The sequence below is a fragment of the Notothenia coriiceps genome, unplaced genomic scaffold (assembly GCF_000735185.1).
Source record: "Notothenia coriiceps isolate Sejong01 unplaced genomic scaffold, NC01 NC01_scaffold00032147, whole genome shotgun sequence".
NCBI lineage: Eukaryota > Metazoa > Chordata > Actinopteri > Perciformes > Nototheniidae > Notothenia > Notothenia coriiceps.
This window is the reverse complement of record NW_011364848.1, coordinates 25,686-43,871: the sequence shown is the minus strand read 5'-3', so window position 1 is coordinate 43,871 and position 18,186 is coordinate 25,686. Positions and strand designations below refer to the sequence as shown.

Here is an 18,186-nt window from a genome sequence, read left to right as displayed (position 1 = left end):
GTGTGTGTGTGTGTGTGTAGGATGTTTGATGTTGGAGGCCAGCGTTCAGAAAGGAAGAAGTGGATCCACTGCTTTGAGGGAGTCACAGCCATCATCTTCTGTGTCGCCATGAGTGCCTACGACCTGGTCCTGGCTGAGGACGAGGAGATGGTGAGTTAGGCTTATCCTCAAAAATGTTTAAAAGCTTTGCACAAGGAGATGATTCCGAGGAAAATGGAGAGGAGAGGTGTCAGGGAACGTTTTTTTAATAATGATAACAATCTCTTTATCTCCACTTGTACCCGTCCCATCCAGAACCGGATGCATGAGAGCATGAAGCTGTTTGACTCTATCTGCAACAACAAGTGGTTCACAGAGACCTCCATCATCCTGTTCCTCAACAAGAAGGACCTGTTCGAGGAGAAGATCGCCCACAGCCCCCTGACCATCTGCTTCCCCGAATACTCTGGTACGGTGGGACCGCCTCAACACAAACACAGGACAGGACCAAATGATAGATTTTAACAAGTAAAATATTTAGTAAATAGGGTGTAAAAATTACTCTTGTACTTAGGGTTAGAGTCTGCCTCTGTATAGAACCATTAAACCAGGCTAAATCTAGACTCACTTTTTGCCTCTTATGTGTCACTATCACATTGAAGTTAAAAATCCTTAAAGACTCTTCTAACCATATGGATGAAAACATAATCTAATATGATAAAGACATTATACCTATTTCTTTATTTGCGACTATATTTACCAGTCCAGATGACCAGAAAATATCTTTCCCCTTTTCATACGACAGAAAAAAATATCAATGCTTTATATTTTTCGGAAAATATCCAAACAAAGACTAATGGAGGTCAATTGTTAACATTTTGTTTCATATTGTTTAAAATCAGCAAAACCATTTGTTATTTAGACGTCCAATCTTTGTTTGGATTTGGAAAAGATCTGAGCCAATTATATATTTTTTGCAGATGGTTAGAAGGGTCTTTCTGGATACTGAAAATATCTGCTGACTAGGAAAGAGTGTTTAAACAAACGTTGGACTTTCAAACATTGCCGGGTGGTCAGAGATACAAACCGATGATGTGACTCTAATTTAATGATAATACCAAAGAGAGGCAAAATCATTCCAGATGAATTGAACAAGAGAACGGAAAAAGACCCTTCAGAGAGTGTGTTCTCCTCAGCGACTCAGCCTCTCCTCTCTCACTCTGTCTCCTCAGGCCCTAACAAGTACGAGGAGGCCCAGGCTTACATCCAGACCAAATTTGAAGACCTGAACAAGAAGAAGGACACCAAGGAAATCTACACCCACTTTACATGCGCTACCGACACCAAGAACGTGCAGTTTGTGTTCGACGCTGTCACTGACGTCATCATCAAGAACAACCTGAAGGACTGCGGCCTCTTCTAAAAAACAAATCTGAGAGAGAGTCAAGGTGAGTTCAGAGAGAGAAACCTGGCAGCAGGTCAACGTCTGAAGCCTGTCAGAAATAATGACTGATAGGTGTGTTTGTTTTTGTTTTTCAGATTACTTGAAGAGTTCCAATGACCATGAAGAAAGGGGGAGTAAACACACATCATGAATGACTGCACTGGCCAACCACGATTTCTGCTTTGATCTGCTTTTTATAAAGACACCTAAGAGACTAAAAACCCGACGAGACTCGCAGAATTTCAACAAATGCTGATCCAGTCGCTTGTATTGTTAACTCTTTGGGCTATGACCACAAAATCAACATTTATAATTGTATTTTTGTTCTATTTTTTTTTTCTTCTTTATTTTCAATTACTAATGGAGGTAAAGGAAAACTTTTTTATATAAATGCATTTATTTTACTTTTAGAAATTCTGATGTGCAAATTATTCAACTTTTAATCACAGGAAGCTTATTTTTTAAAAGATGAAGCACAGGCATGGACATAAAATATGACTGATAAAGGAAAGTGCTTCTTTTTTTTTTATAATGTTTACATAAGTTCATCATTCATAGCCAAACCGTATATTGTTCTGCATGACTCAACATGGCAAATATGTAATCTGCACAAATTATCTAACATTCCTAAGAAAAACAAAATAAAAAATGTTAAAATGCTGAAAAGGAAAAAAAAAAAATGCTTCACATGCTGGGGGAAATTATGACAAAATTCTAACTGATATTTAAAGTATGTGTGTAACTAACATTCTCTCACTTTTTATAGTACCATTTCCATGTTTGTCGTGGTATGTGTGTGCCTTGACTTCTGTTTACAACCAATTCCTAGATATGCTTTCAATACTGTTTGACCTACTGTGCGCCTATACTTTTCTTGTGTTTTCTGCCTAGCACCTATGAATATATAGTGATTATTAATGAGAGACGAAAATCTAATTCAGCAAAAGGTTAGTGTTTTTTTGGTAAATATTAAAATGCTTTTAAAGTCCTATATGATTTAATTTAAATAAAAGTAGAGATCACCTGACCTGTGCACGTTTTTTTTTCTCCCTATTGTTACTTCTGTTATATTGCAACATATTTTGTGGGTAACTTCGCAGTTGTTTGTCATTTCTTTACACAAAAGGGTTCAAAACAAGCAAAGATAAATAAAACTGAAGTATTGGGGTTTAGAATATTTACTTTCCACAAAAGTGAGACTTTGTAGCTGAAAAGAAGACATGGTGGCTATAAGTGACAAATAAGGAATGATAGTAAATGCTTAAATGTAGTGGAATAGCAACACAGTTATAGAGCACTATAACTGAATGTCTCTGTAGTAAAGTTATGTTGGTATTAAGTCTAGTTTTATATCTAAAGTTTGCGAACATTAAACAATGTATTCTGATGATGCCAGACCAAGTGAGGCTACATTGACAAGACTTGAGTATGACCTTTAGCTATGGTGTTTTCTTTTGTAAGAGGAGGTTTAATTTCTTCTATCAAAAGTTACAGAATCTCGCTTCAAGCCCTTTTACATATAATAATAATAATAATAATAATAATAATAATAGATACATTTTGTTAGTGCTTTTACAGGTGCACAAAGTTGCTTTACAGAGATAGTGAAAAAAAAAGAAAAACAAATAAATATAGTTAAAGTCAAATTAAAATCAAGCAATACAAAAACAATCACACATTAAAAGCCCCGGGCCTTTTTGAAAATGTCAACCCGAACCACAACTTCCTGCTGAAATCAAACTGGCCGATGGCCCCATCTAGTGGACGATTAATGTAAGGATATCAATTCCTACAAACACCAGTGTCTCAGTTTTGCCTTCACAAAATGTTCTCGATTAAGTATGATTTCCCTATTGGTGGCAAACGGAAAAATCAACACAACAAGGACATAATACTCCACTGTTAGGAGATGTAGTTACTTATTTACCAGATGAAGAGGTGAATATTAAGGAGAAGTTTGTTTTATAAAATATTGCTGTTGAGTTTGAGAGATACGTGGCTAATAGTGGTTTCTACATCCACCACAGTGGTTTCAGAAACCCCTGTAATATAAATGAAAGACAGAAAATCAAAAAGAAAATAGGGGCCAGGCATATGGTGACAAAGGGGGAGTAAGATGATTTAGTTATTTTATGAATACATTCAAAATGTCATGAATAAAGTTAAACAGTATTAGTGCAATGAGAACAAATAAATCAAAGGAGGGAGATTTTATTTATTTAGAAAAATAAATACTGCTAATGCCTATCGCTCACATTCTTCCATAGACCATCTAAAGAGAAGAAATACGAGGACAGACAATGATCAGTGTTTTATGGAAAAAAAAATGTCATTGTCAAATCCTTATTCAAGTTTTTAAAAGGCCTCGTTTGACACATTTACGATAGCTTCAACCTATTTTATATGTCTGGATTTAACTTAATATAAAATGATTAGGAAGCTGTTCAGGGTGTGATGCATATTACATGGATAACATGGCTAATTAGTGACGCTCATATATATTAGCTTAATGACCCTCTACTCATCCTGCCAATCCTCTCCAGATGCCCCCCTCCACAATAGTAATACTCATTTTTCAGACAGATGAAGATCAAGCAACAGCAAATGGTGAAATTGGCAGCATTATATGTTAGACATGGTCTAAATCTAAATAAAAAAACGAAAATCTGTTGATAAAAATTCACTTATAGAAAAAAAAGTGCAGGTACTGGCACAGTTTTAATGTGGTGCCGCTGTGGTTAAGAAACTTGCTGTAAAGGACAACACATTATTTTAAAGGTTGAGACAAGTCTGTGGACCTGTGAATGTGCTTCTGGGGGAACACTCTCCAGTAATGACTCAGAGGAAGACTGATGAGTGTATGTGTTATAGCACATAACATATATCTTGAATGTGTTTATATGCATGTAGATGAGATTATGGTAAGGTACTCAGAAGGTCTTACAGTATAACCATTGATTTCTCAACCAAATCTGTGATTCACTGATTAGTTCAGTGTTACACAGACAACATCCTGCTTTAAATTCAATTTAAAATGATTACATAGTTTACAGGAATACGCTAATGAAAATGAACAGTGCTGCTAACTAATAATCAAGGACATACATAAAAGCAATATGATATAGCCTAAATATATTTAACAAATAACCAATACAACAATTACAACTACTATCATCCTTACTGAGTGTGAAAGTGTGGAAAAGATAAAGATGTCCTTTTTTACTACCTCTGTAAAGCGACTCTGAGCACCTGTAAAAGCACTTACAAAATACAAATATTATTATTATTATAAAACGGCACATTACTTTTTTTTATGTATAAACCTTCTGCAGTTTTTCCCTAGAGGGCACTGCAGTTCTACATCTCAAAGACTCTACATTCACCCAGCCTCTCAGAGACACAACACATCTGTCTACTAACCAGAGTAAAGTTTACATGTTTTGCACAAACAACAGTAAAAATGTTATCTTGAATTCATTTTTTTTTGGGTATATTTCAAAGTAAAATTCAATATTTTTAAAGCAAGCATATTTGTTTTTGAAGCCAATTTTGAATCAAACATTTGTGTCAAAACATGTTGCTTTGAATTGATTGGTTTTATTAGTCTTGCATTTAAGCTATGAGCCATGGCATCAATAATATCTGGTCAAATTAATTATTTTCATCTGTAGCCAGAAATGACATGTCGACAACCAGAAAAAAAGGGGGGGGGGGCTAAAATACTTATTTCTGATGTGTGACCCGCCTTGAACAAAATACTGATTGTTTAGGGGTTTATACTTAATGGACATCACCACTGCCATATGAATGTTCTGAAAAAATAAAAAAAACACCAGCATGATGTTAAAATCTAGTTTCATAAAGGGAAGTAAACCATTCATGTGTTCAAGTACCAACTCATTTAATGATTATAGCCATTAGGGATTCCTAAAAGCAGAGAGACTCAGAATAAAGGTCAGTCTGTATAGAAAATTGAAATAATCACAGTTCCATTACCAGGCATGTGTAATTACTTAATGGATAGTGTAAGGGCTGGGGGCTTTTAGGGTGGTACGCTTTTTCTTAGAAACGTTATCTCGTTTAAAAGTGAAAGCCTGGCGTCAACAAAAACATGCACTCTGTGAAAATAATATTTTCAATGTAAGTGTGTACTGTAGCTTGTCCTGTATATTGAAGCTTAATGTGAAAATGTGTGTTAGAATATGAGCATTTGACAGAATTAACTGAAGAAAAGTCTGAAAAATAGACAGTTTTCAGTATTAAAGTGCTTAAAATCTCCCTAAAATATTCAAATAACACCCGAGCAGGATGTGTTAGGGTCTAGTCGGTTAACCAGGTCTGAACATGCTGCAAGTACCTGTATGCTAATGTTGTCCTTGCTGTGGAGACAAATCTGCACCCGAACAGCAGGCCATCAGATCTGGATTTACCCACAACAGTAATGAACAGATGCATTCCTCTCAGTTTTGCATAAACATCCATTTAGTGAATAGTGTGAATTGAATGTGGAGGGCCCAACGACTGTCAGGGTTACAGGCTCAATGCCCAATGAGTGCAGGATTATCACATTAACATGGAGGTATTTAAACACTCTGATCCCGTGATTAACATTAACATCAGGAGGACAAGCTTCTTTTATTCTACCAGATGAGAAGCAGCCCAAGAAAAGGGTTTGGTTGTTTACATTGTTTTTGCTATGCAACTTTAAAACAATCATGTGAAAGAAAAAGGAGTGATAGGACATAATTGCCTGCATTTAATGTTGAATAACACACTTACATGCCGTAAGTGCGTTATTCAACATTAAATGCAGGCAATTATGTCCTATCACTCCTTTTTCTTTCACATGAATACATTCATAACTTAATTCAAAGTAGCCTACTCAATTGATGATATTGAATGGCTGAAGAAGAAATTAAACCACATATTCAAACGTCTCAAATGTGAATATTTGATAGACTTCAAATTATTCTAGAATAGTAAACACAATATATCTTCACGGGAGATCATACTTTTGTCTACATTGTCTACAAAAATTCACAGTAGGCCCTATATAAAATGCTAAGGGGTGAAGAAGACAGATCATAATGCAACAAACTAAATCATGGGCACATAAAGTTACAGAGAAGCATCAACACATAAACCATTAATTTAAAGATAATCAAATTCTACGAGTAGGTTCCTAAACCAACTCAAAGCCTTATTGAATGATGTCAGTTTTAGGATCTAAAACATGTGAAGTTTAAAAGTAATCATAGTCTTATCTAGGAGACAGTTCCTGAAACTACAATATCAAGTATAACATTAGGAATTGTTTTCCCTATATTGATCTAAGATCCAATTTATGGGACTTATTTTTCCTCTCTTGCAGCTCTTGCAGCTGGGTTCGTCTGCACACGGAAGCGGGTCTAAACGAGCTGTGTGTGCGTCCTGCGCTCTGATTGGCTCATTCAGACACGATGCACAGTGACTGGCAGCAGGGCGCGGAGCTGTAAAAGGAGGCGAGCAGGGCTGAAGAGTCACTCAGATCATACACCTCTGTTCAGGAGGCATCTGCAGTCAGACACACTGTAACACCTTCTGAACGAACCGGGACGCTTAACTCTGTTTATGGGATATATTACTTACTTTGGACATAGAGTGCCATATTAGAAGTGAGTGTGTGCTTGTGTTGCCTACTTTTTACACGCTGTTGTGATTTCTTACGAAATGATTAGCCTAAGTGTGTGTGAGTATGTTTTTCTAAAACTGGTTATTTTCTTTTTTTTGCAGAATCTGAGTTTTACAAATGAGAGGAGAAGAAATGGTGAGTTCGTTTTCTGTTCGAAATCAGTTTTGTACTTTATTGTTTGACATTATAACCGAGCTGCCTTTACGCACTAGCCTATACATTGCTTACCTTGAGTAATATTAGCCCTAGCAAATATTTAGTATAATATGATCAATATATGGAGTAAACATCTGCCAGTGCAGCAGACGGCTGAACGGTCAGTGATGCTCAGATGCCTCCACAGTGTGAGTTCATGATCTAAACACAGCAGCATTGTTGGATTAAATAATGACAGTTATGGCAGCATATGGAGATGTTTAACGGACACTCACTGATTTTGAAGAGTAGCTTATTATATTAATTGATTATTTAGTTATAGGATATTGCATGCCCTGCTTTTTTTGTTCCATACAGTAGCTTTGGGTACTTTCTCAAGTCCTTGCAACATGGAGTTATGATGAAAACCAAATGGGGGCAGAAGGTCTTGCAGCAGGGTCACATACTGAAACGGATTGTGTAGATTCAGGGTAGAGAGGTCATTACAGGTTCTGAGGCTAGTGCTGGCATTGAGTCAAGTACCCTGTGTTGGATGTGACCTCTATGGCCACATATTAACCTGTTTCCTGTGGTTCCTCTGACTTTTGGAATGTATATATCTCATACTTGTATATAAAAGAAACACTATTCAGTAGCCCAGATATACTATGTCATGAATCTAGGCTCAGTTAAGAGACCAGCATAGCTAGACTTGGTTTACAAAGAATATGGGACCTCATCTTTGTTCACGTTTACCCTTAAAGACTCACACACACAGTCACATGGTCTCTTATGCCCTGTTTGTGTTTGAGAGTGAGCCATCGCTGCTCACTGGCTGATTCTGACCAATCAGTACAGGAGTCAGAGAGGAAACACAAGTATTATATTCCTTAGTGTGTCACTGGTGAATTTCATAGGCAGGCAACCTTAAAGAGGCAGGACCCCTGCAGCTAAGTCTGGATCCAGCAGACCCCAGTTATTCCTTGATATACTGCAGATGTTGTTTCAGTGTGCAGTGAAATAGCTGAGGGGAGACATTAGTACAACTCTCCCTCTTATAACTTCTCTCTGGGTTTTCAGTTGAATCACACCTGACACAATAAGAACAGGGCGTTCCCTAAGTTGTTGGCGTGGTTGAGTCAATTAATGGACAGATGGATTTGCTTTGTGTTGAAAATCTGTCTATTGTGCGTTCTTTGATCAGCAGGTCGGCTGACCTTCGTGATTACAATAACAGAAAATGAGTTCTTTTTAATAGCTTCAAACCCACTTTGAGCAAGTCTGAACGTGCCAAAGAACTGAATTTAGTCAACTCTTATTATTATTAGAGTCATTTTCTTCGACACCTCCTCAATTAGGCTGAGTAATGTGCTATTTTCAGCATGGCTCTCTCAACAGATCTGCCATGGTGTGGGATTTATTGACACTTTGTCTGACTCTCCCTCTCTCTCTCTTTTGTCTCCTCAGATGTGCCTGCCTGACTCAGGCAACTGCTTACGGGAGCAGATGCAGTACATGATGAGGTCACTGCAGGACCTGAAACAGCTCCGGAGGACCTGCCCTGCAGCCAGACGCCCCCTCAGCACCCAGCTCCCAGCGTTGGTGTGCCACTCTGCGGTGGCTCGGGCCTGTCAGCAGCGAGCGTTTCAGCGAGAGCAGCGCACACGCCTGAGGATATCTGACGCCAGCACGGCCAGCACATACGACTCGGCCTGCTGCCTGGCGAGTCCTCTGGAGGAGGACGAGGACGACTCCAGCCTGAGCCTCAGACTGGGCTCTCCCAGCAGTCACAAAAGCTTGGAATTTGATTCAGGCTACTCTGAGGCGTCCTGGCAGGATGAAGCGGTGGTTCTCAGGAGGACGAGGAACGTGCGGGTGTCCTCTTCAGCCTGCCTCCGTACAAACAGAGCTCCAAGTGGACGCATCCGTCCCAAATCGACGTCTGACGCCTGTCTAGAGACGTGGACATCGTTTGATGCAAACCAAGAGGACTGGACGAACTCTTTACTGACCAGGGGACGCAACCGCCAACCCCTAGTTCTGGGCGACAACAGCTTTGCAGACCTCGTACAGAACTGGATGGAGTTGCCAGATTGTCCTGAACCCACTGAGCTGAAGCCGAATGTAGGAAATAGAGTGGGGAGGGGTTTCTTTGTCAACATGAGGAAGAAACTGGTTGGGTTTTCTAAAAGTGTAGAGGACAGAGTGAGGATGAGATCCACAGACTCTGCGCACGTTGACAGAACTGCGAATGCTGCAAAACGTCTGTCCTGTCCAGTAGCGGTATCTCAGTCCAAAGTCCCTTTTTTCCACCAGTCTCACTCAGGCCTCAATGAAATGGACCCAGACTTTTACAACTTTGCAGCCCTCATGAAATCACGCTGCAGACAGCCGTTAATCTGCAACAATATTATTGGCTACGTCTGACACAGAGCCATATATAGACTGGACAACCCTCGGTGTCACTTTATATTTTATATGACTGTTTCCCACTTTTTATATGCTGTGACTATGCTAAATGAAATAAAGATTGTCTCATAATTTAAACTTTACATAATTTTTTCTCTTTCTCTTTTTGTATCATTCACATCTTGCATTCGACACAGGATATATGGTTGGTTAATATAATTTTGCATTAGCATAAGGCACCCAAATCCATTTGATTTATTTCGCCATCTGATTTCCATTACAGCTCATTATAGTGACAATGATTCCTTGTTGCTGGATTAAAAGGGGCTTTAACTCTCTCTACACTCTCTCTGCAAAGGTTCATTTTGTTTTCATTAGAAATATAATACTCGGGGCAGGGGGATGGAGTAAGTTAATGTATGGCCTAGTATAATTGGTGTATAATAGAAAAGATACATTGAAAACATGATAATATCTCACATTTGCAGATTTTCCAGCCCACATAAGGCAGGGCATTCAGTCAATGTTCAAGCATATTTTAGAGCACAATCGTTAGACACCAAGGACTTTATGTTCTCAATAAAAGTTCTCTTCTTACTCAACAAAAAGTTGAATTCTTCAGAGAGGTTTCTAACGGGGCAACAGAGCTATTTACAGGCAAGAAACAGAGGCTGTATCAACACAGAGCGCTGTGTGGCTGATGAGGTAATTCCCCAAGTGTCCGAGTAGAAAGAGGTGAAGAGAGGCGAAGCAGCTGGTCGCATATGGAGCAGAAGTTTACTCTCCCTTTGCTTTATGAAGCAGAACGCCTCACTAACAGCCCCCTGCTTCATTTAACTTGGTCTCTGCTATCATTGTGGTCTTGCCTCACAGGTGGTACCAACTCATCCACACACATTGTTTAATGGTCCTATTAGTTCTGGGTCCTCTGAGGAAAGAACACACTGATGCAAAGAGTGACATATTCACCAAGATAAGCTAATGATCACTTCACATTCACCTTTACATATTCGCTTTGACCATACATTTGGAGGAAAAATAGCTCCAGACATTTTAAAGATAAAGGATTTTCCCCCAAAAAGCGATTTCCCATGCTCCCTTGCAGCCAGTCTCACCAATCATGTCTGTTATCGAGGCCACAGGAGGGTACAGGAGAGAGATTGTTCTGGTTGGGTGCCGTTTGTCTTAGCCTCTTTATCTGGGTCTCCTGGTGGTTTGTCACTGCTGCACACTGTTGAGTGCTCAGCTTGGGAATAATGAACTCTTATCAGGACAAATTCACAATGACGTGGAAGTTTGGAACAGTGTGTGACAACCCAGAAAAAAAATGTTGCAGAGAGAACTTTTCAACTCCAAGTTTTTCTGGCTGATTTTCCCCTTTTTTAGCACTCGCTTGTTCCCAGTGGTGTGCATCTGCTAAAGTGCATCAATACATCACCTTCCCAGCTGACTGAGAATCATTCAGAGGAAGGGGATTGCAGGAGACGAGAGAGGAAGCAATGAATCCAAGCCATTGCTCATCTCTACAACACATGGTCTCTAGATCTATGTTTGTCTGTGAGTAAGAGACCTGTCATGTACATTGTGAATTATGTAAAGCTTTATTAATTGAACACCCCAATTAAATTAAACACTGCAGACTTAAGGCTGCAACAGACACAACTGTGTCATATATTGTGGTAATTAAGTCTAGAATTAATCACATTATTTCCAGTGAAAAGCCAGAGAACAGAATCATAAAAATAGAGACTCGCTTTGGTCCTGTTGGACAGATTGGTTTAGCACATTGTACAGGCTTCTCTCTTAACTTCTTTGAGGACTGCCAGAAAACGTTCAGGTGACTTCATCCCACAAATTAGATTTGTTTTTTTGCTTCTCAACGTCTGGATTCTGCTTCTGGTTCTTGCATGGTTTATCTGGGGTCCACCTACATGCCTAATATTTCAAATGAAAACATGCCCCAAAAGAAATCAAGCTATTATTCAGCAGAACTGCATTATCAAGCCAACATTTCTTTGTTAAAGGATCCTAAACAACCTTAAGAGGGAAACTTTTAGGTAGACACATACTGTATAGGTAAGGAAGATGATCAACTGTGCCCACCATCATCGATTATTAAAATGACTTACCTTTCAAACTTTGAAGCATCAGCCATGGTTGCCACCCACAGTTTGATTATAGTAAGTGAGACCCTCTGGCAGATATTAGCACCAGTTGCCATAAACACAAGATGATCCAAAGCAGATCTGCTGAGGCGTCGCATGCTTTCAGGGTGGCCCAGTCTGATGTAGTGGACACACAACAAACTTTCTGTTAATTACTGTAAAAGCAGAGGATTTTCTTCTCCCTGGTCCTCACTGATAGTCATGGCTACCACTGTGAGCATGACCCCATCCACACTAATCCCTCACTCCCATCACCCATGTTGTAATAATCCCATCAGTAAACAGAAAGAGAAGATGGGCCATGTGTTTAAGTTTGGCAAAATCTTCATCCATGTGATTCCTGTGTGTTGATAGAAACACGCTCTAATTAGAGCTGCTACCTGAAGGCTCTGCTGAGACTGTCCAATCATATTCAGAATTATTGCAATAAAAAAGGGACCTTACATTAATCTCACTTGACAGTTACCGGCATCTTGAGGGGCTGTTTCTCTAACCATAAAAAGAAGACCACCCCTTAGTTCCAAACCCGATTTTATGTGCCACACATCAGCATGTAACTGAATTATGTCAAAAAGGATCTTTTTACTAATGACAAATCAGTGTCATAGTGTTGTTTCACATAAAAAAAAAAAATGCTATTTTGTGCAGAGTGGAAATGTTAGCAAATGTTTAAAAAGCTTTTGTTTTGGTCAGTTATTTGAAAATGCCTTGTCTGCATTAATCATAATGCTTAGAACTTCCTTTCTAATGCTCAATCAAGTTTTCACACCTGAATAATTTATCAAAAGAACAACAAAATTATTTGAATACTGTGCTTAAGAAGCCAATTCAGTTACTTTCAATAAATAAACAAACCTTTTTCCTCCCAGAAGAACAATTCAAACCCTTCACTGCACAATGCTCTAAATATGTAAAAGGCTTATTTGCGCCGTAGAGTAACAGAGTCAATCAGAAAAAACAAATAGTGGCAGAAAGTAGTCAGAAGTGGTTTAATGATAATAAATGTTGACAATTCAACAGTTTTTTCAACCAGACTCCTAAGTGTAACTGCTGCATATTATACTTAGATGGAGGGATGAGTCTAGAAAGAAATCTACAAATTTACAAAAGTTCAATGTTTGTTTCAGATGCCAGATAAATCTGGTCACAAACACTTATGATTTTCATTTAAATTTGATTTAGAAAAAGGGAGCCATTGTTTTTAGTTTCTACAGATTTACAGTTACAGGAGGCTGCTGACTCTGATCACATAGATCTGCCTCCGAGAAAACGTTTACTTGGAAATTAGAGAGAAATGACATCATGTGAACATCTTGCTGGAGGCAACTTGGCATGATGCAAAGCCCTCAGAGAAAGCAGGTTTCCATCTGAGAAAGTCTACAAAATGCTGCTGCAGTCAAACCATGATGCCTGGATACTGAGATATTGGGTATATAACCACATGAATGAGTTTGAATTACTTTGGGTTCTGAGTTAATTCCAGTGAACTGATTCACAAAGTTTTTTTGCGTTACTCAGAATTTCAGGTTCTCATGTTGTAGTGAAAGCAGAATATCATATTCAGTTGTGTCCTTTAGTAAAGCAGGAAGAGAAGGTGTAAATTGTGAGATGGTGTTTAAAGGCTTTATCAAACACACTGTCTATGGAGCTGAAGAGTTGAACATACTACTGTTGGACAGATGCCTAGCAGTGTTTGGCTTATATATCTGCCACACAATATGACTATGGTTAAAAGCCTGTCTGCTGCACTGCTAGAAACAAAGTTCAGTCATGGAGAATAAACGTATCTCTTTAGGTTACTAGAGAGACTTCTCACATGCACGCACGCCCACACACACACACACACATACAAAAGCTTTTCCTATCAAGCTATGAGCCAGCAGAGAGGGGGACAGGAAGTGAAGTGTGGGGGGTGTTTAGCCTGCAGTCTGGCAAAGAATCAGTGATTAATGGTCTTTTTTGTTTTTTGTCTTCCTTTTTTTGGCTACGAAATGGCTGGTAGAAACTCCCCCATAATAACCTGGCCAGAATTAAAAAATCATTTCCTGAGTCATTAATTCATTGCTGTTCCTGTTCTTATATATCTTAATAAAACACAGACTTCCACCCTGGCACTGTAGTAGCTTTCTGGCTAGGAAGTAATGAATATACAAAAATAATGAAAATACAATTCTAACATTATGGAGGTTCACTGTACATTTCCTTTATGTACATATATAAAGTAGGTATATTTGGTTGTGACAAGATTTGGAGAACCAGGGAGTCATCACCAGCTCTATTTAAAATCACACAGCTGCTTTCTTCCTTTGCTTACTAAAGTCCGGTCTGTGGTTCATGGGAATCATAACAGACAAGATGACACAGGGCGAAATATCCCAGAGGACTTTGCTTTGGTTCTCATGGCCAAACAGGGCCTCTTAGGTCAGACCCTGCTTCCTCTGTTTAGTACAACACACTGCTTTACAAGCAAACCCACATTTCCATAGTATAAATAAAACAGCCTTGAATAGTAAAATAGAGATCGTTTTGCTTATCTCACTAATTAGTTGAATTGTTTGCAAGTGAGAAGCTGTTTCAGTGTATATCCCAGTCCACACACACTCATTACATCATACTCGCTTTCTGTAAAAACAGATATGGATTTCCTCACTGCAGAAAATCATTGATCATTACAGCGGTTATTATGTCATCACTGCTTTCCATGATCCACTGTGTGCAATCCATAAATATATAATATGCATAATAGCATTACTGTTAGTCCAAGCCAAGCTTTTTTCTTCCTGCATTGATGCTATTTTTCTATTTCTTTAATATTACAAAGAGTCATTCTCTGCCGTCGTGCAGATTTTCAAACTTTAATAAACAACCACATCTGGAATGTAGTTCTATTATTTGCTATCTATTATTAAATCTCTGTATCTGCCTGTGAGTCGGGACGTGCCTGAGCCTGTGCCGTGTCACATCCCAGTTCACACACATTTGGCTCAGTTAGTGCCACGGCCTCTGCAGGGCCTGCGGCCATCTCTTACAAAGAGCATTGGCTGCAGCCGTAATGTGTCCACACTCTACTGTGGAAAAACTGAAAAACACCACAGTAAAGAAAACGGAAAAAAACATTAGCTTCTCTGGAGACAATTAATGTTTTTCCTATTTTTTGCAGAGCCTTGTTTTATCCCTCCCATAAAGCAGCAGTTTCCCACTCTTTGTCTAAAAAAAGATAGAGCCCACAAGGGAAAGGCAATTGTTCATGACTATGTGAGGTTTGATTTTTGTTTATACAGATAAAGAAGATTTAACATCATGCAGCCTTCACATTGCAGAGCTAAAACTGGATATGTTAGAAAACGGTTGCAATAAATACCACAAAGTCACTGAAGTCTTTCCAAACAAACCCTACAGCAGATGCCAAAGCCACATATTGTGACAAACTCTCTAAATGACTTGTTGTGAAAGGACTCTTTGGGCATTCAGAGTCCATTTACAACCACATGGTCCGATGTGTGCAGTCACAAAGGCAAAGGCATCACCTCCAACAGCACTGCTAAGTCAAACACACACTTTCACTGCCAAACACAAATATGTCACACTCTCACACACACACACACACACACACATCATAGTTTACCTTGGTACAATAGACACAGAAGGCTACGGTCAATAAACCAGACTATTGCCTGCACCCAGAAATCAGGAAGCAAATACGCAGTCTTTCAAGATGCTCTTAAGATCGCACACGTACCCTCATGTCAGATTTTAGGGCAATTATTCATATTTAGTTGTTGTTTTTGGCCTGGTGTTTTTTTTTCATCTTTCTTGGCTGAAAGATGCTCATGTGGCTGATATAGAAAGCACAGAGAAGTAATCTCTGTCTTGCCAAAATATTGCAGACACAGGAAGCATCCCAGAGTTCAGTGGTGTGGGAGAGTGCGGCCTGCCTGGCTCATAGTCAGATGAACTCAAGGTGGGGAGAGATAAGAAGAAGTAGAGGAGACATCAATCCTGCGCTGCGAGGAGGAGAGGGAAAGGAAGGAGCGATGAGGAATAAAACATCAAATGGAGATTAATGAAAGAGTGATGTGAGTGAGAGCGTCTGGGTGGGAAATCAGTAATCTGAAAAGCCTGCAAGCTGCTCCGTCCCACAATTGGTGATTCTGGTGAGCAGGAAGCAGAGGTCAGCAGAGTGACCTTGATAAGTTGTCTTCCTGTGGTGCTCCTCAGCATGGTCGTGCCACTAACTGTCCCTCCGCAGCTTCAGACAGAAAACCCTCACTAGACGTCCGCACAATGGAGTCCTTCTTCAGTGTAAGACGGGCTTCACTGAGGGGACAGACAGAAAGCAGACATTGTCTCTTTCGAAAGATCTCTCAGGCTCCCGCTTCCTCCAGCTCGTTTTTCTCTCTGACATTTTCACTTCCTGCTGACATCCTTCTGCATCTCATCTTCTCAGTGGTATGACGTCCTTTCAATTCAGTGAAATAAAAATGATAAACTATTTGCATTTTAACTTTGTCCCACCAGAGCAGACCCCTGCAGTCATTTGTTAGTTTGTTTGTTTGTGCAGACTTTGCTTTACTGTGCTGTCAAACCAGTTGGTCATGGCTGACTTGCTCTGGCTATGGATAATAAATTATGACGGGCAATCTTGTTTGGTGACCTCTCGTTCTGATACATGCCAGAGTAGGCTGAGAGTAAATAGAAATGTTGAGAAAATGAGAGAAAATGTCCATGGAGGCCATAGAGTCACACACATTATAATCATAATGATACCACACGGGTTGTTTGTTTACGTTTCTTGAGAGTTATTTCCAATATGCTGGAGTCAAGAGAAGCTGCAGTGTGATTCCAAATATTAACTTTACTGTTGGCCAACTTGGATCACTTTAACCAACATGGTTTCAATGTGGACTATTACAAACAGATGTGTATGCAGTCAGTGATTACACTTTACACATTTCTTTGAAACTGCTCCACTGCTGTATGAAACATCTTTAATGAGTGAGTTCTTTCTTTAAATAGCTGGCATCTTGCACAGAGCAAAAGTTTAAAAAGTCCCGTCCAACAAAAGCATTGTTGCGTGACCCAAAATAAAATCATGTGTCATTGAGTTAAGCTGGGTTGATCGTGGGTACGGGAGCATGTCAGCATGTGGGTAAAGAGGGGGTCAGATGGTCAAGTTTTATGATCATGTGAGAGGCCATCCTCAACCAGATTCACTCATTATAATATTATTTGATGTGAGGAATATGTGAGAGTGCAGGGAATGGTTAGCCATGTGGTTTATTCCCAATATTTCCAACAATGGATGATTCTTCTCACGTTAACTAATTGGTCAAAAAATGAAAAAAATAAAACATTCATCCTCTCTCATCAAAGTTATAAAGAAACTTTATATTCACAGTGTTTGACGTAAACTAGAGTAGGTTAGATGTTTTCTTACTGACCAAATCTCCTCAGCGCAGCATTATTTCAGCAGATTTAGAAGCTCCTGGCTGGCAGAGAGGCGTGTCCTGCTCGCGGCCCCTGAGTCAATACAGGGTCCGGTGAAGGTGGGCTACTTCAGGCACCAGATGGCCTCCTGCCGCACCTGGACTACTGTTGATTTTAAACACAGCTGTCCGTCCTAATGCAGAACGCCTGACTGAGTGGCCGCCTCTGTACGACTGATGGAGTCAAATATTAAACTGAGAGTTTAATAATTCAACCCCTTTAAGCTGACACACTGCACACCTTTTCCTGTTCCTATAGATTTGAATCCATTCAAATGTTATAATAACAATAATTTCAATTTTTATAGCGCCTTTCACGAAACCCAAGGACGCTTTACAATGGGAAACAAAACAACAACAATAATAATAATCATACAGATACATAGGTTGAATTGAGTACTGATCACTGTGAACATAACTGTAGATTGGTGCTCGAGCATTTACAGTGCAAAATTATCTGTGATAAATAGTTTTTTTTAAGGGTGCACATAAGAGTTGTCAGCGTTGATCAGTTATTGATTAATCTTTCAATTGTTGTCCCATTAATAAATTCACAAAATGTGATTTAAATTGTTGTCGATTAAATCTCAATTTACATATATTCTGCTATTTTTTAAGTCATATATTATTTTTGACAAACTCCCAATTTATTTTAAAATATAAAAGTTTGAAAGCCCATGTCTTATTAAACCCTTTGGATGATTACATTCTGGACAAAGTTTCCCTTTCTATATTTATGATAAGAATATCTGTAAGTCATAGTGCCGCAACACCACAAAAATTGTCAGTTGACAACAACCAGTTTAACAGTTTCATAACCAGATCTTCAAGCATCCTTTGACTTTGGTTGTAATCAGTAAGCTGAGTCAACAATGCACAAAAAATTGTGACAGGTTG

At 39.1% G+C, this 18,186-nt stretch overlaps 2 protein-coding genes across 2 annotated transcripts; both read left to right on the top strand.

Annotated features, from left to right (window-relative positions):
- The first annotated feature begins 6 nt into the window (after positions 1-6).
- On the top strand, positions 7-2,450 carry LOC104960661 (guanine nucleotide-binding protein G(i) subunit alpha-2). The gene is made up of 4 exons (XM_010788801.1): positions 7-150; positions 295-448; positions 1,212-1,427; positions 1,519-2,450. Exons 1-3 carry the CDS (start codon positions 22-24, stop codon positions 1,400-1,402), a joined length of 474 nt encoding a protein of 157 aa, XP_010787103.1. The 5' UTR covers positions 7-21; the 3' UTR covers positions 1,403-1,427; positions 1,519-2,450.
- Positions 2,451-6,935: 4,485 nt separating this feature from the next.
- On the top strand, positions 6,936-9,781 carry LOC104960660 (protein FAM212A-like). Its single transcript, XM_010788800.1, has 3 exons — positions 6,936-7,077; positions 7,196-7,229; positions 8,697-9,781. The coding sequence occupies exons 2-3, from the start codon at positions 7,212-7,214 to the stop codon at positions 9,654-9,656; spliced, it is 978 nt and encodes a 325-aa protein (XP_010787102.1). The 5' UTR covers positions 6,936-7,077; positions 7,196-7,211; the 3' UTR covers positions 9,657-9,781.
- Positions 9,782-18,186: the final 8,405 nt, after the last annotated feature.